The 24,590-nt window shown below is 36.7% G+C and overlaps 1 protein-coding gene across 1 annotated transcript in view; it reads right to left on the reverse strand.

Moving 5' to 3' along the window:
• ITGAV (integrin subunit alpha V) overlaps positions 1-24,590 on the reverse strand; it is a 93,075-nt gene that overhangs the window by 45,251 nt on the left and 23,234 nt on the right. Inside the window, exons 3-6 of the mRNA XM_058711908.1 lie at positions 10,569-10,660; positions 8,050-8,164; positions 2,823-2,884; positions 376-421 (exon numbers count right to left, since the gene is read on the reverse strand). Of these exons, the coding sequence (XP_058567891.1) occupies positions 376-421; positions 2,823-2,884; positions 8,050-8,164; positions 10,569-10,660 (315 nt within the window). The remainder of the gene's footprint in view (positions 1-375; positions 422-2,822; positions 2,885-8,049; positions 8,165-10,568; positions 10,661-24,590) is intronic.

Below are 24,590 nucleotides of genomic sequence, written 5' to 3' on the forward strand. Positions count from 1 at the left end.
AAATTGTATTTCTCAATTTCTTTCTTTAAAATAATTCGAAAAATCGTATAGGCACATGGTAAGCCAAGCAAGCATTAAACACAATCATTATTGAGTAATTTAAAAAATATTATCCTAGGGGTGCTTGGGTGGCTCAGTCGACTAAGCATATGACTCTTCACTACTGATTTCTGCTCAGGTCATGATCTCATGGTTAGTGAGATCGAGTCCCATGTAGGGCTCTGCACTGACCATATGGAGCCTGCTTGGGATGTTCTCTCTCCTCTCTCTCTGCCCCTCTCCCTACTCATGCTCTCTCTCTCTCTCTCTCTCTCTCTCTCTCTCTCTCTCTCTCTCAAAATAAATAAATAACTTTTAAAAAATATATCAACCTACCTTGCCAATAAAAGCTACCAGGACCACCAAGAAGTACTCTGTCAGCCTAGATTAAATCAAACAACAAAAAAATACATATTTAAAAATAGGTAGATTTAAAAACTGAAAGCAATGTAATACCCACAAAAGCCATATATATATATATATATATATGATATTTAATACACATAAAAGCTATATAAACATAAAACAAAATCACAAATCTCAAACTCTCCTAACTCATTTTCAGTAAATTTTCATTGTACTTTTCTAAAATACAATAAAAATGTTTTAAAAGTTATGACTATTAATATATGAAAATATACAAATATATACACACATTGGTTCTATAGATCTGGCTGGTTCGCAACTTGTTAGGAAGTACTACTATAAAATATTTTTGAGTTATAGTAAAACAAAAAGTCATTAATTTTGTATATTACATTTGTGACTATATAGGCAAATTTTCTTTCTAGTAATCATTAAAATTTTTTTGGCTAGAGATGCCTCGGGAAGCTCAGTCAAGTATGTGACACTTGGTTTTGGCTCGGGTCATGATCCCAGGGTTGTGGGATCGAGCACCATGTTGGGCTCTGTGCTGGGGATGGAGCCTGCTTGGGATTCTCAATCTCTCTCTCTCTCTCTTCCTCTGCCCTCCCCTGCTCACACACTCTCTCTCTCTAAAATAAAATTAAAAAAAAATTTTTTTTAATGCTTTGAGAGCACCTGAGTGGCTCAGTCAGTTAGGCATCTGACTCTTGATTTCGGTTCAGGTCATGATCTCACAGTTCATGAGTTTGAGCCTCGCATCCAGCTCTGTGCTGACAGTGTGGACCCTGCTTGGGATTCTCTCTCTCTCACTCTCTCTATGCCCCTTCTCTCAAAATAAATAAACTTAAAAAAAATAAAAATAAATAAAAGAAAAAAATGTTAAATTCTTTGGCTAATGAAAAATTATTTTTAGTCTCTTGCAGATCTAAACAGGAATGAAGTTAGAAGGTAAATTTTTCAGGGTATACAATATATACAGTTTACACTTGACTAGCATTTCTTGTATCTGTAACCAACTATAAGTATCTAATTCAAGATAACTGTATTTAGTGTTTGAGCATAATGTTTTGGACATTTCTTCCCCCCTGCAGACAAAAAACTAATTCTTCCCCTCCAAACATACATATAGTCCTTTCAAGCTTTCAACAGACAATTTTCTGTCCTGGCTATGTAAAAGGTACTTCTAAGTTGTCTGCTGTAAAATGACACCTTTTTTCCAGAAATGAGTTAAAGAAAGTAAATAACTAATTTAGTAGTGAATGGTTGCTATATGAGAGTATTTCTGGGGTTATAGTTGCATAAGCATAGGTACAGAAAACATAGGGACTTTTTAAAATATAACACCTCTTTGAAAATATATCATGGAAGTTTAACCTAATATTATTAATATACTTTACCTCTCTTTGTTTTGCTTCCTCAAATTTTAAATTATGAGTAATTATGAGTAAATTTTGAATTATGAGTTTCAAATTGAATGACTTAAATCAATTATGTAATAAGGAAAGTTAACTATAATTATAGTCCCAGTCTAGAAAAAAAAATTTTTAAATAAAGATAAAATATAAATTAAAAAAACAAGAAAATGCTTTATTAATTTTCTGAATTACACAATTGTAGTTTATATCATTTTAATAAATTTATGGCATTTGTTGCTCACACTTTCTAAGAAAGCCATATTAAGGTTTCTAAGGAAGCTCTATTTTTAATTAATATATTTGAGACTTCTATCTCAAATAGAGAAATTAATATTCTCAATTTGATATTCAGTATTTTCACATATCTCACCAAAAAATTCCCCACATACACAAAAGAAAATGACATAAGGAAAAGTATTTAAGAAAAATTTCCTTTGAAAACATAAACTGAATTGTTATTTCAGGAAAACAGATAAAAACTGTCAACTCTGGAGAGCATGCTCGCTTAGTTAAAAATACAGAGTCACGCATCTGAGATGTTTCACAATAATTAAGCTGCTTCAGCTTTACTTGGTGCCTGTAGGCACATAATAGATGGCAAGCATGCATGTTTCTGAGCTTTTATGTAACTAAACTCTAATTCTGTAATCAAGCTCCCAGTGACAGCTTTTGTGAATTTCAATCAAAAAGACAAAACTTTAGTACTATATAAATTTATCTAATTAGAAATTTTAATATAAAGTCGTAATAGTTATCTGTCATCTACTGAGATCTTTTAAGTGTCCCCCACTCTCATTTTGATGTCTATTTCAAATAGGCAACGTCCACTAGGGAGAGAATATGAGGCAAAGAATATCAAAATGCATGGGACATTTTTATTAGGTGTTTTCATAGAACAGGTAATAATTATAAAGAAGCTGAAGTATTGAGCAAGTAATTTTTAACAGTGGTTTAGATAATGAGGTAGATCTGAATCTCATTCAGTCTTAAATGAGAACTTACTTTGGTAAAATCAATGCTGAATCCTCCTTGACAAAATCCCTGTCCATCAGCATCAATATTTTCTAAAATAAAAAGATTGGAAATATACACAAACCCAAAAACAAACAAATGACATAAAACAAAACATGAGAAAAATCTGTATCACTGTAATCATAAGATAATGTATTGTTGAACTGGGAGTGTTCATTCAATGTGGCATTTAATGAGTTATTATCACACTCTAAAAAAGTTACTATGCATTTTTATCAGCACCATTTTCTCAGATAATGGCAACAGAGAGAGATCAATGTATCTGGAATGGTCACCAGGAAATAGAAACATCACCTAAGATGGTAGGTTTCAAACTTATTTTTAACCATAACCCACAGCAAGACTATAGTTTATACCACAGTCCATATAACCCAACATATATGTTATTGTATGTGTGTATAACAGATACATGAATCAGACAAAATTTCATAAAACTATCACTATTACCATGGACAATATATTCTGATACTTTCTATTTTATTTCATTCCTTTTAAAAAAGAATTACTGGTTATGATCCACTATTCTGATTTCATGAAACAAAGATGAGTTGTGATCTACAAGTAAAATTCCAGTTTGAATTTGAAATTCCAGTTAACACTCTACAAATTTATTATGAATACCAGTAAAGAGATACATACACTCCTAATACATACTGACTACACATACATTTTACAGCCAACAACAACAACAACAACAACCACAACAACAACAAATCTATTAAAAACGTACTTCAGGATTTTGGGAGAGGGCCAGACCCTAACTTAATATTCAGCAAAGAGCAAAATACAAAACTATCTTCACAACATATTTAGAACTGCAGTCTAATGAAAGTGAACATCTTTAAACACGACACTGATTATTTTCCAAATGACAACAGATTCAACAGTTTGACTCTTTTGTAGTTACCCTTTATTTTGTAGTTCTCACAAGGGGACAATTTCTGGACAAGTAGCCAGTTCATTTAGATTAACTCTAATCATGAGTAAAACTGGACCTAGAGCACAGGTAAGGATGAATCTGAAGGCTCTCCCTTGTTTTATTTCGAGGATAACAAGGAACAATAAAAATACTACTCTTTAGTTATTAAGCATTTCCTATAGACAATTACAATATGTAAATAATTATGCTTTCGTATTACTAAACTTGCCACCCAAACACAGGAACCAAAAATATCTATTTTCAGTATAACTGAAAGGACAATTTCCAAATATTCCCATCAAAATTTTTGAACCCATTTTAAAACCTGGGAACTGCCCCAAGATTACACACTTAATAACTAAATTTAGAAGTTGTTTTATTAAAGGCCTCAAGAGTGTAATGCTGCCCCAATGTGAATTTTTTTTAACAGGAGGGAATGGGAGAATGTGGGGCTGGGGTTTCCAGTGTATGTCCAGTGTTTCTAGTGAATCATACTGAGGAAGTCTGCTCCGACCTCAAGTTGGCTCTTTATTTCCTTTCTTCAAGTTGTATTTAGGGAACTATTTTAGGCTATTTTTAGAGACATCCCTTTTTGATTATCATACTGTACAGTTATCTCCTTTATTTGGTTTCTCAGAACATCCCAGCAAGAAAACATGACTGTCCTTTAAAATTTTATTAACAGGTACATATTAAACTGAATGTTTATGACAATGTGAAGAATTTTATGTTAACTACAACTATTTCCGTGAAGGCTTTTGTTTTTATTTCTACAGATGAATAATATTTCTCCCATTAATCAAGCCTGACAGCATTATAAATAATATTACTGATTATGACAGTAAGAGCAGTTAATGTTCACAAAGCCCCTTCTGTGAGCCAGGTACTGTATGAAAACATTTTCCAAGGTATGATCATTTAAATCCTACAGCAATCCTATGAGAGATACTAGTATTATGCACAATTTACAGATAAGGAAACTAAGCCTTACAGAAACTTAAGTAACTTGACCCCAGTCAACGAGCTAGTAAATAAGAAAGCAAGGATCTGAGCCCAGGTGTGTCCACACCACTAAACTGCACTATCTCAAATCAGCAATGTGCTTGTAATTTCCTGAGTTAACAATCAAGGGGAAAGAAAAGCCAGCTCATTATCATTACTGAGAAAAATCTATGTACACATGTCATCAGAAAGCAGAAGGAACAAAGGACTCAGTCCGATCACGGAATTAAGAGCATGTAAGTTAAATGATTTGTGGGTCAGGCACTTTTGGAACAGAAAGTCATCTGGCCTATTGTATAAAGCCATTTGGTCACAGATAGTTATGAAAAGCCAAAAGCAAACATAATCAGGAACAAGGAAAATTTTTCACAGACAATGAAGTTTCATTTCCAGCGTGCCCACACAGGTCATGTTGAAAACAAAAGCAAACAAACAACAACCCCCCACAAACTACCACTACCAAAACAAGCAAAGGTATCAAGAAGTTAGCAACTTAGCCCTTCAAAACTGGCACCCCCATGCAAAATCAATCATTGGTTGAACAATCTATGGAAGCACGAAGAAGATACAAAATACAAAAACTCTATCTCTGAAGTCTTTTAACTAAATCAGTGTTTCACTAATAGTGAAAACAAAGGCCCAGAGTGGTTAAGTGTACCACCAATAGCTATCGCCAGTTGCTGACAAAATGCTAGAATAAACCCAGGTTCTCAGATTCCCACTCCTGAGCATTTCTTCACCTCTGGTCAAGTTGCTCTTTGTAATTTGGGTCTGTACATAGCTTCATATTTCAAAGTTTGAGCCAAAAAACATGTACAGTGATCAATGGATACTGAAAGCCAGATTTATTAGGATGAAAGGCACTCACTTCGATGTTTTGAGGTTATTCTTTTGCTTTTTCTAAGATTTTAGGTTTTATTATTTGATTAACGATCAGCAAACTTTCTGTGAAGGACCATATGGCAAATATTTCAGACTTAGGGGCCAGCCAGTCTCTGTGGCAACTATTTAATTCTCCCTTTATAAACAACATGTAAACAAATGGGTGTGGCTGCTTTCCAATAAAATTTTATTTACAAAAAGAGGCTCACAAGCCAGTTTGCTGACCTGATTTGGATGTTAAATAATTTAGAAAATAAGGGTTAAAATGAGTTTATAATTTTTGTGCCTATATTTACAATTTCTGTGCCTAAACCAAATAAGCAAAAGCATTATGTAACAGATACATCATGCAAATACTGCCTTCATCCTTTAAATACATGTTGAGAAAAAAAAAAAATGGTCATTATAGAAAAGTCAAAATGAAAAAACAACACTAGCCTAATCTAACAGTATATCCACATGAATGGATCATTTCTAGAATGCTTGCTTTCAGAAGGGTACCAAGTATTTCACATACCCAGAATTATCCAAACCTGTATTCGTGAAAGCACAATGTATTCTTTAAGGAAAAGCTGTGGTTAACCCTGAGGCAATTGAAATGGAAAACATATTCCACTGTTAGTATTTACAAGGGAAGGGCTCGTTTGGAATAAGACAGAACTGGGTTCAAGTCCTCATCAGATCACTCACTACTAAAGATGTAGGAAAAAATTACTTCCGACAATCTGAATCTCAGTTCCCACATCTATCATGTGAGAATAGGGTGATTTTTACCTTTATGTCCATCACATAAATGGCAAGTTACAAACCTGGCGGGCAAGAGTTAGCTCATTCCTCATAGCTATAAAATTACCTTCTCACAATAGCAACGTTTTTGCAATACAGAAATTGCAAACACAAATTTAATCCTCACATTTTCCACATACCAAAAAGACGACAGGACTCTAACCCAAACAGCAACATAAAGGTGGTGATACAGCTGGCATCAAACACGGAGTATAAACCTGCCAGCCTCCTCTGTGCTGTGATGCGGTGTGCTTTCTGACCAACCCAAATAAACAATGCACTTCTAGGGAGGTACCATTCTTTTGATGTTTACTTCTCACAACATGCAGGGTCAAGTTGGTGGGTGAAGAAATAAGTGTTAATAAAACCATCTGCAGCTTCTTGGAAGTTCAACTGCTTAAAATTTTAAGGACTGAACAGTTCCTTTGGCCTGGTGTCCCAAGTCACCTAACACGGACAGAAAGAATCTAGCAGTTAACAGTCTTACATGTTAGACTTCTGTTCCTGATTCTCTCTACTAAACTATCTGGTGACCAATGGAACATAAAAAAAGAAACAGCCTAAAAAGTGCTCTAGATATAAATACCATAAGGCACTTCAGTAAGCTATTTTTACATTTCTTGTAGAAAGAGGATCTGGAGTGGTGGCCACTGACCAAAGACGGGAAGGCAAAAGAACTGGAATCTCCTTTGGAAAAGCACGATCAAAACTGTAAGGACTCAAAATCACCTGTAGTCACCACATGAATTTCATTTGAAATTTCAAATAGTGTGAGACAACAAAGTGAGATCTTTTGGATCATCAAAAGAAGAGTAAGGTTGATAACAGACTGACAAAGAAACTGACTTAAGAGGAGTGCCTGGCTGGCTCAGTTGGTGGAGTGTGTGACTCTTGATTTCAAAGCTGTGAGTTCAAGCCTCATGTTGGGTGCGGAGATTACTTCAAAATAAAATTTTAAAACAAAATTTTTTTAATTAAAAAAATAATAAAAGGAGGCAAATTCAGACTCAGAGTCCTGAGCTCAATGTTTTACCTTCCTATATAAACTCTGGCTGTTTAAGACATATATATGTCTTAAAGACATACATACATATATATATATGTGTGTGTGTGTGTGTGTATATATATATATATATATATATTTTAAACATTATACACACATACATATATACATATATATATATACGTATATATATGTATATATATACGTATATATACGTATATATATGTATATATATACGTATATATACGTATATATACGTGTATATATATATATATGTATATATGTATATATATATATTTTTTTTTTTAAACATTATTAATATAAAGCTCTAGTTCTTAAACTCTGGTATCCATCAAATCGCCTTGAGGAGTTTTCCTAAAAATGCGGGTACACAGGCCTGAGGTAGACCCACTGCATCAACTTCTTTTGTTTTAGGAAGTCCCGCATCTGTGTTAGAGAAGGTCAATGGAACATCTTTTGACTAACACAACATGTCTACAATTTTTAGACACACACGCGCGCGTGTGCGCGCGCACACACACACACTTTTAACAAATTAGGCTTCCCAACCCTCATTTAAAAGTTGGTACACTTCTTATACATACTTGATCTGCATGGAGCATACTCTACAGTCTTTGCTCCATCCTGAAGAAAGCATGTTCCAACTGGCTCTCTCTCCTGTTTCATTTCAGTCCTCCAGTGGTACAGTGGGGCACAGGCCTGAAATCAAAGGTGGTGGTCCACAACATAAAAATTCCCTGAAAAGATTAGTGTTTCAGACAATCTACACTACCCCAGAATTGAACAACACTTTCTAAGCATTAATAGAAAGTAACCACACCTATCCTATACTATGAATTCCATATCACAACAGTGATAAGTACCTTTTTCACATATTTCATTTTCAAAATGGCAAAATTATTTCATGTAGCACTTTTTTTGATCAGCACTAAGCTGATCGAATCAACATTGTAACTAAATAACATTCTTACACACGTAGACTACACCCCAAATTATAAAGCAAATAATTTATTATTAAGAAAAAAGTAAAAGACTTTGCAGTGCTCATTTGATCTACTTTCCAAATAAATTGTGACCCTTCTGTTTTCAGAGTTATGGATTTTAACGCCATGCACGAGCAGTAGAATAATGTATGCTTTAATAACATAGTAATCTACCAAAATGTAACAGTTTAACTTGCTGGCAAAAAAGTTCAATGAACTTTCTGTAATACTTTTTGAAGAAAACATTAACACAAATGTTGCAGACTTCAACAGTGGGTTACTCTATATTTACCCTGAAAAAAGTGAAAGGAGATGATTGTTGCTACTTCTCTATATGTACTTGATGTTTCGTGTACAAGGACTATTTGCACCTGCTTACTTCTGCTTCTTTGCTTTGTGCCTAGAATGACCCACTCTCAACCCCATCCTTGACCTCCAATTAGACACATCCTGTAGAGTTCCTTTGAAATTTCAGCTCCTAAATAAATTCTTCCCTAATGCCCCACCATCATATTTTAAAAAACAGCAATAAATACTATGCAGGTAATTACAACAGGGAAGGGCTTTCTGGGGAAAAGAAATGAAAGCTGAAGTCAGAATGACAAGGAGCTAGCCAAGTGAAAATCAACAAGGTGAGCATAAATCAGGGACAGGGAACAAACACACTAAGGTACTAACTGCAGTGACCTGGCACATGGAAGGGATGAAGATTAGTGTGGCTAAAGCCTGCAAGACGGAGTGAGATGATGCCAAAGAGACAAGAGCCAGTGACCTGGTTGTGGGGACGCTTATAAGCCAGGATAAGCAGGGATTTGAACTCTATGAGTGATGGAAAGCCACCTGACGGTTTTAATTAAGAAGATGAAATGCTCTGGTTCACTCTGGCCCTCCTCTGGAAAAAGTATTGCAGAGGAGGAACCGCAGAGGATGGACTGCAGGAGAGGAAGCAGAAAGAGGAGATGCGCCACTGCAGGAACCCAGGGAGGTTACAATAGTGGCTGGGTACAGGGTGGAAACAGTGCAGGTGATGATTTCTAGATGGATGTGGGATACATTCTGGAGGCAGAACTGATAGGGCTTGCTGGTGGAGGGGATAGAGAGTCATGGCTGTAAACAGGCTGGGGAAGTTTCATATGGAGAGCATTATCTTTGTGTTTGTTCCTTTCTGATGAAGGGTAACAAGAGTTCTATTTTGGCTATGTTCATTTTGAGTAACACAGGAGATATCCAAATGGAAATGCCATATAGCTAGTTTGGAAACACTCTGAAAATCCAGGGAGAATTAAGAAATAGAGATATAGCTTTAGGGATTATGACATATAGACTGTATTTACAGCCATGGGACAGGATAGGAACAGCCAGGTAAAAGGTGTAGTTAGAGAAGATGGTGGCCCAGAACCCAGCCTAGGACACTCAACACTTAGAAACTGAGCAGAAGAGGAGCTGCTCAAAAAGACAGTGAGGATCAGGCAGGGAGATGGGAGAAAACCAAGAAAGTACAGTGTTCCAGAAGCCAAGGGAAGAAAAGCAGTTCAAAAAGAATGGGCTAACTGACCTTGTTGAATGGTGCTGAGTGGCAAGAAACATTCAACAAGTACCAGTGATTTCAGTGACCTGAAAGCCAAGGGTGACTTTAGCCATGCCTACCTGAGCTTGACTGTGGTTGGGAAAAGAACAGGCAGTGAAGAAGTAGAGGGGATAACTGAAGAAAACACTGAAAAAGTTTCTGAAAAGAGGAGCAAGGAATGTGGCATAGCAGGGGAAAGAGGCAAAGGGAAGGCTGCTGTGTTTTTAAAAAGAGGTATTAGTGCCTGTGATTAATCACAGGCACACTCATCCTGAACCCAGCTGGACAGAAACACCCTGAGGGGAAGGATCAACAAGAGTGGAGAAGGTAACAAGGCAGGAATGAAGGTGGAAAGTATCAGAAAGCAAGTCTGTGAAGGGCAAGACAGAGAAGATCTTTGATAGGACAGCCTTTGATCAGGGCTATCTTATCTCATCTTGTCCTGTACTCCTGAGCACACTGAGTTTTACTACTAGCTTTCAAGCAGAAACTTTTCTGTGTTTCCACATAAATTGACAAAATTCACCTACAAGTAAATATCCAAAAGACTTACCAAAATTTTATCCTGTTTTGATCTCACAGATGCTCCAAACCACTGGTGGGACTTAAACTCCAATGGATCATCCTTGGCATAATCTCTGTTGCCTAAGAAAAAAATATATTCTTATTATAACAGAGTTTATTTCAATCCAGACACACAAAGAGTATGCCTTTGATTAACCAAATTTGATTAATCAAATGCCACATTAGCTATTTATCTCGTGTACTTGATGAATAGCAGGAACTTTCAACTAACCAAAGAAATAAAATACAGGATGACTAGAAGTGTCCCAGGGTTGTTATTAACCCCCATTAACTGTAATGCAGATGTGAAAAGGTAATACTAAGTAAAGTTTCCCAGTGGCTAAATTATAAGATAACTATTAAACACTTATAATTACCTACTGTGCTCCTGAAAGTTCTATGATATAAATGTATTTATGAAAACAAAAGGCCTTTGTAAAACACGAGTAGTAAAAGACTAAAGTAAAAGACAAAGACAGCGCAAGTGGCATTATAACACAGGAGTTAGAATCTAGGAGACGTGATCTGGCTGGTGGGAAAAAGAATCAGATTTGGTACACTACATGCAAATATTTATTTTCAGTTTACACTTTCGAGAAAATGATTCCCAATGTACTAGCCACCCACGTAAAGTATTGCAAATTAAAAAGAAAGAAAGAAAGAAAGAAAGAAAGAAAGAAAGAAAGAAAGAAAAGAAAAGAAAAGAAAAGAAAAGAAAAGAAAAGAAAAGAAAAGAAAAGAAAAGAGAAAGAAAGGAAAGGAAAGGAAAGGAAAGGAAAGGAAAGGAAAGGAAAGGAAAGGAAAGGAAAAGAAAAGGAAAGAAAAGAAAAATCCTTTCCATGAGGGGTGCCTGGGTAGCTCAGTCAGTTAAACGTCTGACTCTTGATTTTGGCTCAGGTCATGATCTCACTGTCCACAACATTGAGTCCCACATCCAGCTCCATGCTGACAGCACAGAGCCTGCTTGGAATTCTCTCTCTACCTCTCTCTCTGCCTCTCCCTGCTCACACTCTCTTTCACATGCACATCTCTCTCTCTCTCTCTCTCTCTCTCTCTCTCTCTCTCTCTCGGTCTCTCTCTCAAAAATAAATAAATAAACATTAAAAAAAAATCCTTTCCATGGAAAAGCTCTTAAATTGATCAAGGAAAGAATTATGGAAACATATCCATAAAGCATTTGGGGAAGGAGAGACTAAAGTCTAGTATGTTCCTCTTAAAATCTATTTATAATAATCATTCTTTACAAACATATATTTCAAGAACTATACTGGACAAAATATAGCAGACAAGGATCAATTTTAAGACTGCCAGCCAATATGTAAATAGTCATCACAAGGTTCATGTTAAATCTATTTCCTAAATCTCACTCATCTAAGGTAGTACTTATGGTTATTCAGTTCCATTCTGAAGACTTAAAACCAACTGAAGATTGAGATTAACCTTGAGATTAATTGAGAATTTCAATAATTCTAGATGTAATACAGACAAGGTAAAGGATATAATACTGTTCACTATATTATTCTTCTTTTTCATTATTTTAAAAAAGTTTTCTTTAATGTGTGAATCTCCAAAGGCCTCTTTCTGTACTCTTAATACAGATGATTTTTGTCAGTGGTCACAAAAACACATTTTTATAAGTAGGGGGAAGGAGAAATGGAACTTAGCCAGTATATGCCCTTCACCATGAAAACCAAAGTTTCCCAACAGTATGGTTGGCTTGCCTCTGAAGCCTGTGTTCACCAAGCCATCATCACTGGGAACACTACATGTCAGTTGACACACAGGTCACTAATCAGTCCATGGACTCACTTACATTTCCCATCCTCCCACAGTTACATTAAAGCCACATAAATAGTTCTTGCCATGAAGCTAAGAGCAAAAGTGGCAGATGTTGCTTCCTGTTCAAGTAAAAGTGGATATGAGCTCACTAATCACTAAGCAAATGCAAATCAAAACCACAATAAGATATCATCTCACACCAGTTAGGATGGCAATTATCCAAACAAAACAAAACAAAACCCCTAAGATAACAAGTGTTGGTAAGGATGTGGAGAAAAGGGAATCCCTGTACACTGTGGGTAGAAATGTAATTGATACAGCTATTAAACACTATGGAGGTTACTCAAGAAATTAAATGTGGAACCACTGCATGACCCAGGAATCCAACTTCTGGGTATATATCCAAAGGAATGAAATTATTATCCTCTAAGGGGTATCTGCACTCCATGTTCACTGCAGCATTACTCATAATAGTCAAGACATGAAAGCAACCTAAATATCTATTGAAAGATGAATAAAAAAAGGGGCGCCTGGGTGGCTCAGTCGGTTGAGCGTGACTTCGGCTCAGGTCATGATCTCGCGTTCTGTGAGTTCGAGCCCCGCATTGGACTCTGTGCTGACAGCTCAGAGCCTGGAGCCTACTTCGGATTCTGTGTCTCCCTCTCTCTCTGCCCCTCCCCGGCTCGTGATCTGTCTCTCTCCCTCTCTCTCTGTCAAAAATAAATAAACATTAAAAAAAAACTTAAAAAAAAAAAGAAAGATGAATAAAAAAGAAAATGTGGCATATTCATACAATAGATTATTCAGCCATAAAAAAGAAGATCCTGCCAGTTGAGACAACATGGATGGATCTAGAGACTTAGGCTAAGTAAAATAAGTTAAGACACAGAAAGACAAATACTTCATTATATCACTTATTTGTGCAATCTAAAATAATCAACTCATTAAAAAACAAAACAAAAAAAATAGATATGATATGAATACTTTGTGTTTTCTCTCTCTCATCCATAAGTCTGTAATAGATGGTGGAATCACATGGTACAAAAAACTTCAGCCAAAGGTGTTTTTGTTTTTTATTTTATTTTTATTTTTTTTTTAAGTTTATTTATTTTTGAGACAGAGAGAGACAGAGCATGAACGGGGGAGGGTCAGAGAGAGAGGGAGACACAGAATCTGAAACGGGCTCCAGGCTCTGAGCCGTCAGCCCAGAGCCCGACGCGGGGCTCGTACTCACGGGCCGCAAGATCATGACCTGAGCCGAAGTCGGACACTTAACCGACTGAGCCACCCAGGCGCCCCTCAGCCAAAGGTTTTAAAATGTAAGAACAGCCAAATTCCCCACACTCAATGATGACATGAGCAAGAAATAGTCTTCTTTTTAAGTGAGTGAGATGTGGGATTTTGTTTATAAAGCATGTTGTTACTGAAGTATATAGCCTAGCACAGCTTGAGTAATATACATTCTGCTATTTCCAAAAGGGCCTGACCAAAAACTACAAAGAAGCTTAGCCGCTAGGCAGACTGGGTTCACCTGATAATTTTTCAAGGATTTAAACCATAACATGTATGGTTACAAGTTACTTAATATAAACTTTTTATTCCACTGCAAGCTACCTGTTCTCTTACTGTGCTGCAGACTCTATTCTATTCCTTTCTACAAAGGAAATGAAGTTATTTTCCTCCTTATATTAATGAAGCAGGAGAAATACACTACAACTGTGAAAGAAACAGCTGGTGCTCAGAAAGATTCACTTCCACTCACTGTCCCTTGAGGCCACAGATAAACTCAGGTAATCTTAGCCTAAGGGAATTGAGTTTATGAGCTAATAATGCATGTGAACTGAAAAGTGCAACATGCTCAGAACTGCTACTTCCTGCTTCTGCTTTCAGGTAAGACAAAGCCTTTTCAGCAAGACCCTAAACTATGTCCAACTAGAACCAAAGCTTTTTTTTTATATATTTTGTTAATGTTTATTTATTTATTTAAAAAAAAATTTTTTTTTAATGTTTATTTATTTTTGGGACAGAGAGAGACAGAGCATGAACGGGGGAGGGGCAGAGAGAGAGGGAGACACAGAATCGGAAACAGGCTCCAGGCTCCGAGCCATCAGCCCAGAGCCTGACGCGGGGCTCGAACTCACGGACCGTGAGATCGTGACCTGGCTGAAGTCGGACGCTTAACCGACTGCGCCACCCAGGCGCCCCATGTTTATTTTTGAGAGAGAGAGAGAGAGAGAGAGCGCACTTGAGCAGGGGAGAGGCAGAGAGAGAAGAAGACACAGAATCCAAAGCAGGCTCCAGGCTCTGAGCTGTCAGCACAGAGCCAGACACAGGGCTCAAACCCATGAAGTAGGAGATCATGACCTGAGCTAAAGTTGGATGCTTAACCAACTGAGCTACGCAGGCACCCCACAAAGCTTTCCTTTATTAGAGGAAATCTTAGGCTGTACCACATCAGAAAGATTCAAATTAAGGCTCCATATAATTTCTCATAATCTTTAAAACTGACATTTACAAAAACAAAATGATGCAGAACCAAAATCATGATATTCTTAATGCAATTTTTCCTGCCTACAAGACCTAATACAGATTCCTCAAAAATGTCAATGTCATAAAAAACAAAATAGTAGGGAAGATTCAATATTAAAAGAGAACAATGAGGGGCTAATTGCTAAATTAACTGATGAACCCTCCAGAAAATGGTGTGTAATATATATATTGATTATTTAGTTAGTTGGTAATCATGATCCTGAGATCAAGACCTATGCTGAGATCAAGAACCAGATGCTTAATCAACTGAACCACCCAGGGACCCCTAAGATATATTTATTTTTTATGTAAGAGTTCCCTTCCCCTCAGCCCCCAGTCTCTTGAACAAGTCACATTCATTCCCATTTGCAAGCCTTTGTTACTATGGCCCCCTAACCTTAAAAACTTTTATTCCTTTCACTATTGATTCAAACCCTTTAGTTGTGGGGCTCCTGTGTGGCTCAGTGGTTGAGCGTCCAACTTCAGCTTAGGTCATGATCTCACGGTTCATGAGTTCAAGCCCTATATCGGGCTCTGTGCTGACAGCTCCGAGCATCGAACCTGCTTTGGATTCTGTGTCTCCCTCTCTCTCTCTGCCCCTCCCCGCTAGTAGTGCTCTGTCTCTCTGTCAAACACAAATAAACATTAAAAATTTAAAATTTAAAATTAAAAAAAAAAAAACCTTCAGTTGTAGCTGTCCATTCATGATGCTAAGGCATGATGAAACGGGGAGTCTGACCCTAAGGAAATACCTAACAAGGAGACAATCATAGGAACAAGCCCTTATGGTAGAACAATGGCAGAGGAATGTATGAAATGTTACGGGAAGAGGGTGGCAGAGTACAAGGAAGAGAAAGCTTTCTGGGCCAAGGGAAAATCTTGTGGCCAGAGATTAAAGAGTGGATATACTCGGATTTTTTACAAAACTGTGAGTTGTTGGCTATGACCAGAAAGAAGGGTCAGGAGGGGAGTGGTTGTCAAGAGCTTTGCTGCCATGCTAAGAACGGGCTGCATGGGGTTTTTGAATTGCCCTCTATGCCCAGCAATTGTTCTTTAACTGTATTCCTGAAGGCTGAAGAGAAGTTTCCTCTTTATATAGTATTATCCAGTTTTCCACTGAAAAACTGTCACCATGATTCCTTTTTTTCTGAAGAAATAGACTCTTCTCCAAATCTGCATGTGGTAGCAACATGGTAGGATACTGCTCTGCGCTAACACCATGTGCTTCTCATTCGCTACCACGTTTTATTTCTTATTTTAAACAATCAAAAACATTCACTGCTATAATGATTAGGATACCTGCCTTTGCAGATAAACAGGTTTAGCTTAAGCTAGAAAAGGTCATGAAACAGAATTACAAATTTTACAATTTTCTGTTTTATTTGCATCATCACATATTGTGGAGCACAAAAATCCATAGCTCTCTCCATTTGGCAAGCCATTTCCCCCAAAAGTTTTTAATGAGAGTGAAGGACCACCAATCAAATGTGAAAAAAAAATCAGGCAATGCGGTTTTTGATAACACAAAATGCATTTGAAACACCTGGAGCTTTACTAAAACTTTGGTACGGCCAAAAACCAAACAGCCATGTCTTAAGTAACATATGATTAAATGTGTTTTCAATTATATTACCAAACAAAAGGAGTAAAATATATTTGGTTATAACGCATTGGCATACATCGGCATCCAAAACTTAGGCAAGAGTCCTCAAGGAAACATGTATTACCCATTGCTTTAAGTGTCTTGAGTTTCAACAGGGTCACAACCTCAGATTACCCAATTTTTGAGAAGTTTCCTAAACAGGAAGTTTTCCTTTATCAATCTTAACTCTTTTCCCAGAGACCAAGTCTTAAAATGCTTGACTCAGGCAGAAGTTTTGCTCAGAGGAAGTGTGAACAAAGAAGGGGGTGAGGAGAAAAAAAAGAAAAGTGTGCTCTCTGAACTGACAAGGAGTTCATTCATAATCTGGCTAAAACTGGCAGCTATTCTGGGGCCTCAGTGAAGTAAACATTTTGAGTCACAGCCCTGAAGTCACCATTTCAAGTGATGCTGGAACATCACAGGCTGCTTGGCCCATGCCACCAACCTCAGAAGGGAAATTAGACCCAGAGAACTACAGATACTGCAGTGATGAAAGAAATGTCTCCTCAGGCAACAGTTAAGAAAGCACAAAGATTTCTACCCATAGTTCTGTGAAATACCTTGGAAGACTAGCTTGCTCTCCCAAGTAAATCAAAGGGGAAAAGAGTGTCTCACACATAGTGAAAATGAGAAGAAACCACCCTGAATTTAAAAAAGTGGCATGAAACTAACTCTCTATTAGTCACTTTCAAAAATACACAGGGGAAAAAGTTGCAGAGAAACTTGACATTATTTAGCAAGTAAATCAGTAGAGGCCTGAAAATTTAATATCTTTTTGTGCCAGCTTTTAAATCTGTCAATGGCATTTTATCAGACTCCCGTGATTGAAGACTTGAGGACAGAGCATATTGAGCAGAGCAAACTTTAGACTCTGTTCCCTGCTTAATGGTCAGCTCTTCTCATTTCCTCTCATTCCCTCAGGGTGTTTCAGAAGACACTGTCAACATTCAGCTTGCTCTGGAGGGGATGCTTTTTTAAGACAAAGTTACTTTATCACCCTAGAGTCAATTTTGTTTTTTGTTTCTTCCTTTCACACCTAAAGAATACCCTTTGGAGTAACAAGATTATGTCATCTTTTGTGAAAAGGCCAAAGTGAAAAAGAAAGCCAAAGCATAAGAAAAGCAAGGCAATAAACCTCTATTTGGAAGTTACTTCTGTTTTTAATCATTTGGTTCCTATTTATAATTATAGGACTCTATGAATAATGAAATTATTTAGGTCCCTCAGAGAGCTTATTCTTTGCTCAAGAAAAGTGACTATGAACACAATGTAACATATAGCATCATGATACCTATAGTTAATAATACTGTAGTGTACAGAAGTGCTAATCCATAGGGGCACATGTACGCCAATATTTACAGCAGCACTATCAACAATAGCCAAATTATGGAAAGAGCCTAAATGTCCATCAACTGATGAATAGATAAAGAAGATGTGGTTTATATATACAATGGAATACTACTTGGCAATGAGAAAGAATGAGATCTGGTCATTTGCGGCAACGTGGATGGAACTGGAGCGTATTATGCTGAGTGAAATAAGTCAGCAGAGAAACACAGATATCATATGTTTTCACTCATATGTGGATCTTGAGAAACTTAACAGAAGACCATGGAGGAAGGGAAGGGGAAAAAAATAGTTTTAAACAGAGAGGGAGGGAGGCAAAACCGTTAACAGGCTCCTAAATACAGAGAACAAACTGAGGGTTGATGAGGGGCGGGGAGAGGGGAAAATGGGTGATGGGCACTGAGGAGGGCACTTGTTGGGATGAGCACTGGGTGTTGTATGTAAACAGCAAATCATGGGAATCTACTCCCAAAGCTAGGAGCACGTTGTATACACTGCATGTTAGCTAACTTACATTAAAATAATAAATAAATAAATAAATAAATAAATAAATAAATAAATAAATAAAATAAAAATAAAAATAAAAATAAAAATAAAAATAAAATAATACTGTATTGTGTATTTTAAAGTTACTCAGAGAGTAGATCTTAAAAGCTCTCAGAATAAGAAAAAAAGGTTCTGTAACTATGTATGGTGACAGATGTTAATTAATCCTATTGCAGTGATCATTTTGCAATATATACATTATGTTGCATATATCATTATATTGTATACCTGAAACTAGTATATCAATTATACTTCAATAAAAACAAAATGAAACAGTGCCACCCCACTGTCATCCTTTAATAAAATAGACAATTTACAGGCTTCTTTAAGCAGCTTTTTACCTCAACCATCACTTTTTGCTCAGTTGTACTTCATGCAACAAATTTGCCTCAAAGAAAACTCTGCCAATATTGTTTGCTTATTTATGTGAAAATCAACAGGCTGGAGGAAATCTCTTTGATCATTCATTTAAAGAAATAGATCATGTACCTCTTATGTATACATGCAAGGAATATAGCAGTAAATGAGACAGATAAGGTCCCTGCTTTCAAGGAGAGACATAATAAACAAATAATTATATAAGATACTTCCAGAAAGTCACAAATGCTATAAAAGAAATCTGAGAGAAAACAATGAAGAGGTGGTCAGACAGTGCTGGTATTTGTAACCTAATGCTATTGTAAAATAATGTATTGTACTGATTTGGAACTGCAAATATTAAGATACGATTAACATCTTTGAAATCTGAGTGTGTATTATAGCCAATGGTGACTTAAAATGAGCAGCGTGTTTTAATAATACATATAGCACCGTTTAACATCAATGGCACTATTACATTTATAGTCAACTGATCTTTTTAAAGGTGCCAAGAAAATTCAATGGGAAAGAAATAGTATTTTTCAACAAATGGTGCTGGGACAATTGGATAGCCTTATATAGGCAAAAAGATTCATGAGGAACCCTATCTTAAACCTTACCAAAGCAAAACAAACACAAATAGATCACAGACTTAAAGTAAGAGAGCTAAACCTATAAAATGCTATAAGAAAACAGGAATAAACGTTCAAATTTACATAAGGCAAGATCTAGAAAACCAAAGTCCAAGAGATAAAAGGTTGATAAATTAGACTTAACAAAATTTTAAACTTTTGACCTTCAAAAAATATCATACAGAAAAGTGAAAAGACAACCCACAGAATGAGAAAATATCAACAAAGCCTATTTTCAAAAGGAGACTTGTATCCACAATGAACACTCATACACACACACACACACACACACACACAAACCCCTTTTCCTTGCAACTAAAGGTTTTTTTTTTAAACCCAGTTAAAAATAGACAGGGAACCTGAATAGATATTTCTCCAAAGGAGATAAACAGATGCCCAACAAGTACCTGAAAAGATGTTCTACATCATTAGCTGTCAGGTCAACACAAATCAAAATCACAATGAAATGCCACTTTCATACTCACTAGGATGGCTGGAATTAAAAAAAGATAAAATAACACGTCCATACGGATGTGGAGAAACCAGAATCCTCACACACTGCTAGCAGGAATGTAAAATTGGTGTGGTCAATTTTTGAAATAGTTTGGCAGTTTCTTGAAAAGTTAAACACAGAGTTACTATATGACCTAACAATTCCACTCATAGGTATTCATCCAAGAGAAACAAAAACATATGCCCAAAGACTCGTACGTGAATGTTCATAGCAGCATTGTTTACAGGAACCAAAAAGTAGAAACAACCCAAATGTACATTTACTGGTGACAGGATAAACAAGGAAGGGATCAAGGAATACTTCCGGGCAATAGAACAGGAAAGGAGCATTTACACATGTGGATGAACCGCCAGACGCAAAAGACCACATAGTGTATCATTCTATTTATATGAAATATCCAGAGAAGGGATATATACAGACACAGAAAGTAGATTTGTGACTACTTAGGGTTAGGGGTGCAAATGCGAGAGTGGCTGATAATGAACATGAGGTGTTTCTTTTCAAGGTGAGATACATGCTCTGGAATTACATTGTTATCTGTAAAACTATATAGTAAAATTCATTGAATTGTACACTTAAAAATGGTACACAGGTGAATTTTATGGTAAATTATATCTCAATAAAGCTGTTTTAAAAAGCAGTGACGGGGGCACCTGGGTGGCTCAGTTGGTTAAGCATCCGGCTTCGGCTCAGGTCATGATCTCACAGTTTGTGAGTTCGAGCCCTGCATCAGGCTCTGTGCTGACAGCTTAGAGCCTGGAGCCTGCTTCAAATTCTGTGTCTCCTTCTCTCTCTGCTCCTACCCCATTCATGCTCTGTCTCTCTCTCTCCTTCAAAAATAAATAAAAACATTTAAAAACATTTTTTAAAAAAAGCAAATGACAAACTTGTCAAGTGCAAAGACAGCTGCAACACTAAGCAAAAATGTATATATAATAAAGACCTCTTTTCAAAATGGACAGAAATAAACAGATGCATTAGTCGGGTAACAGATCAAGAATAAGAACAGGGGAGACTGGGTGGTTCAGTCAGTTGAGCTACAGACCTCGGCTTAGGTCATGAGCTCATGGCTCATGGATTTGAGCACCACATCGGGCTGTGCTGCAGCTCACAGCCTGGAGCCTGTTTTGGATTCTGTATCTCCTTCTCTTTGCTCTTCCCCAACTCATACTCTCTCTCTCACAAAAATAAAAAAAAAATAAATAAAAAAAATTATTTAAAAAAAGAGTAAGAACAGATAATACAAAAAAAAATACAAAGAGCTAATAAACATGAGGAAAGACTTAACCTCACTAGAAATCAGAAATGCAAATTAAAACAAATGTTTCACCTGTGGGACTAAGAAAGCCTAGGAACGTCTGGTTCAGGGATAGGTTGTATCATTTTTTTCCTACTTAGCAAATATGTATCAGAAGTATGTTAAAAAACACATTTCATTGGCTTCTAAGTCTCATTTCTAAAAATCCTAAATAAAAATACCAACAAGCCTTAATAAGCATGTTTGCTTTGTTAACAATATTTTTCAAAAGCAGCAAAATGTCCAATAGTAGACTGACCAAGTTATCATTTTATGTATTTGTGTACACACACACACACATACACACACACACAAAGTATATACATAGGCCACAAGATACATACACAAACATGCTATACACACACATACAAATATATCTTATGGACACTAGTTTCCTGGGTGGTTGGGATTTTTTTACCTCTTGATGTTTTCTTAATTATTCAATCAATGAATATGAATTATTTGTATGTTTCAAAGGTGACGAAAAAAGTAGTGTGGATATATATCCACTAATCTTCACATATAAAGCTTTAGTTATGAGCTTCTACATCCCCTCCTAATCGACTTTATTATGGTCACACTTTCATCTCCCACACATTAAAGGAGTTTTAGCTCACAAAATTCAAGAAAATTTAGTAAACTGAATAAACATTACTATTCTTATTCCTCTATTCTGTTTTTAGAGTCAAACTATAGAGCAGAATATTGCAAAATATAATTCATCAAAAAAAATAAAAATCAAAATTCTAGAAATTACTGAAGACCAAAATGGAGGTTAATGATTTGACTTAGTAACAAAATACAGTTTTTTTTTTTTTTTTAATGCTTATTTATTTTTGAGAGAGAGAGAGAAAGAGACAGAGTGTGAGTAGAGGAGGGCAGAGAGAGAGGGAGAAACAGAATCCAAAGCAGGCTCCAGGCATCAATCTGTCAGCACAGAGCCTGACACGGGGCTCGAACTCAAGAACTGCAAAATCATGACCTGAGTCAAAGTCAGGTGCTTAACCAACTGAGCTACCCAGGTGTCCCTACAGTTTCTTAATTTAAGAAATTCTGATAGATAATATGTAGCAGTTAGATATTAGTATTAATGGAAAGGTGATTTGCTTTATAAACTTCAAAATGTCTTTAAAAGTCTCTAGAAGCATAATTGTATTGACTTAAAACACGAGAGAAAAATCCCTAACCTCAAAGTGTTTGGAGTTACAGACAACTGAAAAACTAATTATTTGTGAACATAAAAATAAGTTCTGGGGGCGCCTGGGTGGCGCAGTCGGTTAAGCGTCCGACTTCAGCCAGGTCACGATCTCGCGGTCTGTGAGTTCGAGCCCCGCATCAGGCTCTGGGCTGATGGCTCGGAGCCTGGAGCCTGTTTCCAATTCTGTGTGTCTCCCTCTCTCTCTGCCCCTTCCCCGTTCATGCTCTGTCTCTCTCTGTTCCAAAAATAAATAAAAAACGTTGAAAAAAAAATTAAAAAAAAAATAATAAGTTCTGAAATCACAATCTATGAACATGAGAAACTGTTACTAATTCTAACACAGAGGTGTCGAGAAACATCTTTTGCATAAAATTAAATGTAATTGTTTTCCAAAAGCAAACAAGAAGAGAGTCAAAAGTAGAGCCAGAAGAAAACATGATGAAGCTTGTTTCTCTGGGGTTGGTATTTATTTATTTACTGAGTTATGACTACCACAAGGAACAAAGAATCAAAATCTCCTTCTCCTTCCATGAGTAATTCTGATGGCTCTGCTGGAGCCAGCACAAAGAATACAGGCCCTTTGAAAACATCCATTGCTTTATCAATGCTGGTTTGTTTTTTCCTAGAGATGAGAAGGAATGATCCTGAAAGCATTTAACAGTTTTAAACACCAAGTCTTTACTGAAGATTAAAAAAAAAAAAAAAAAAAAGCCGAGTCAAGTTAAGTCTTAAAATAATGAGTCAGGTCAAAGCGAGCCAGGGAAAAGATGGATTTTAAGGGACCCTATGAATCTACTTTTGATGAAACACTTAAAGTGTTACTAACTGCATGAGTATTAGTTGACTAGTAATAAAAGAATTAGATTAATTGATTTTTAGGTTGCCTCCCAGCTCTCCCGTTAATAGAATTCTGCACCAAGGGATGACAGGTTATACCAAGAGAAACAGTTTCATTCACGAAACACAAATTCCTGGGGGTGTCTGGCTGGCTCAGTGGGCACAGCATGCGACCCTTAATATTGGGGTCATGAGTTCAAGCCCCACGTTGGGCCTAGAGCCTACTTTGAAAAAAAAAATTCCTTAGATTTATTTTGTATTAACAAGGGTAGGGACTCTATTTTTCTTTGTGTTTTTAACTTCCTAATCTGTAGTCCCGTCACAACTGTAGAAAGACCTAGACGCAACACTGAAAGAAAATGTACAAAGTCAAACTTAAGCTGTTTTTGAGACGGCCTGATTATTTTTATTGCAATGAATGCGAAATTGAATGGCACAGAGGCCAGAGAGCAGCTGAAAGTTTTCTATTTGCTATTAAATACAAAGTGTAGTAATAACATCTAGAAAATATTCCACAGCGTTTTCTTTACCAGAGAACCAGCAAGGCCAGTTTGTGGGTTTGCCCACAGCCTACAGCCAGGCCCTTCTGGGAATAAGTGCTGAGTGTTCCAGCAAACTGTTTTGGGTAGACAGGGGAGTAACCTGACTTGTGACCTTCTCTAGGACAGATACTGTTAATGAGAGGTGACACTCATTCACTGAATTTGGAACACAAATGTAGAAGCTTCTCCTGTTTTTAAGAGACATGTTTAACAATCATGCAGGGAAGCCGTATTTCTAAACAGAGACTTTGGCCAGGTTTTCCTGTCAGTGCTGATCATCAGTGCAATCTTTTCGGAAAAGACTCATCACTGAGGAAACGGGGCAGTAGTCAGTCTGTTCATAACATCCGCTTCATAGAAAAGGAAAGCAAGAAGAGGATTTTCCCAAATGTCACCATAACAGGTTAAAATGCAAACCCAGATATAACCCACTTAAGAATATCTACAATTATCTTTATTTCTTTCATTTTCCATAATTACTCACTTCCCCACAACTGTTGTCTGGGCACGATATAAACAACCTTTTCTTTACTTGTATACCTCTTCTTTCTTTAAAATACCTTCAGGCATCTTACTTGCTCTCCATGACAACCCTTAGGGGTAGGTATTACCCCTGGCAAACTTAAGTCACTTGCCCAAGGTCATATCTAATGAGTGTCAGAGCCAGACCCAGGGCTTACCTCTTCTAAGTCAAATTTGCATTCCTTATACCCACAGAGCCAACGCAAAAAAGGATAAGAGGGAACAAGACCTACTTATGTAAGCATGCCCCTTGCTCCAAAGTAGCTTGC

The sequence above is a fragment of the Neofelis nebulosa genome, chromosome 2 (assembly GCF_028018385.1).
Source record: "Neofelis nebulosa isolate mNeoNeb1 chromosome 2, mNeoNeb1.pri, whole genome shotgun sequence".
Lineage (NCBI taxonomy): Eukaryota > Metazoa > Chordata > Mammalia > Carnivora > Felidae > Neofelis > Neofelis nebulosa.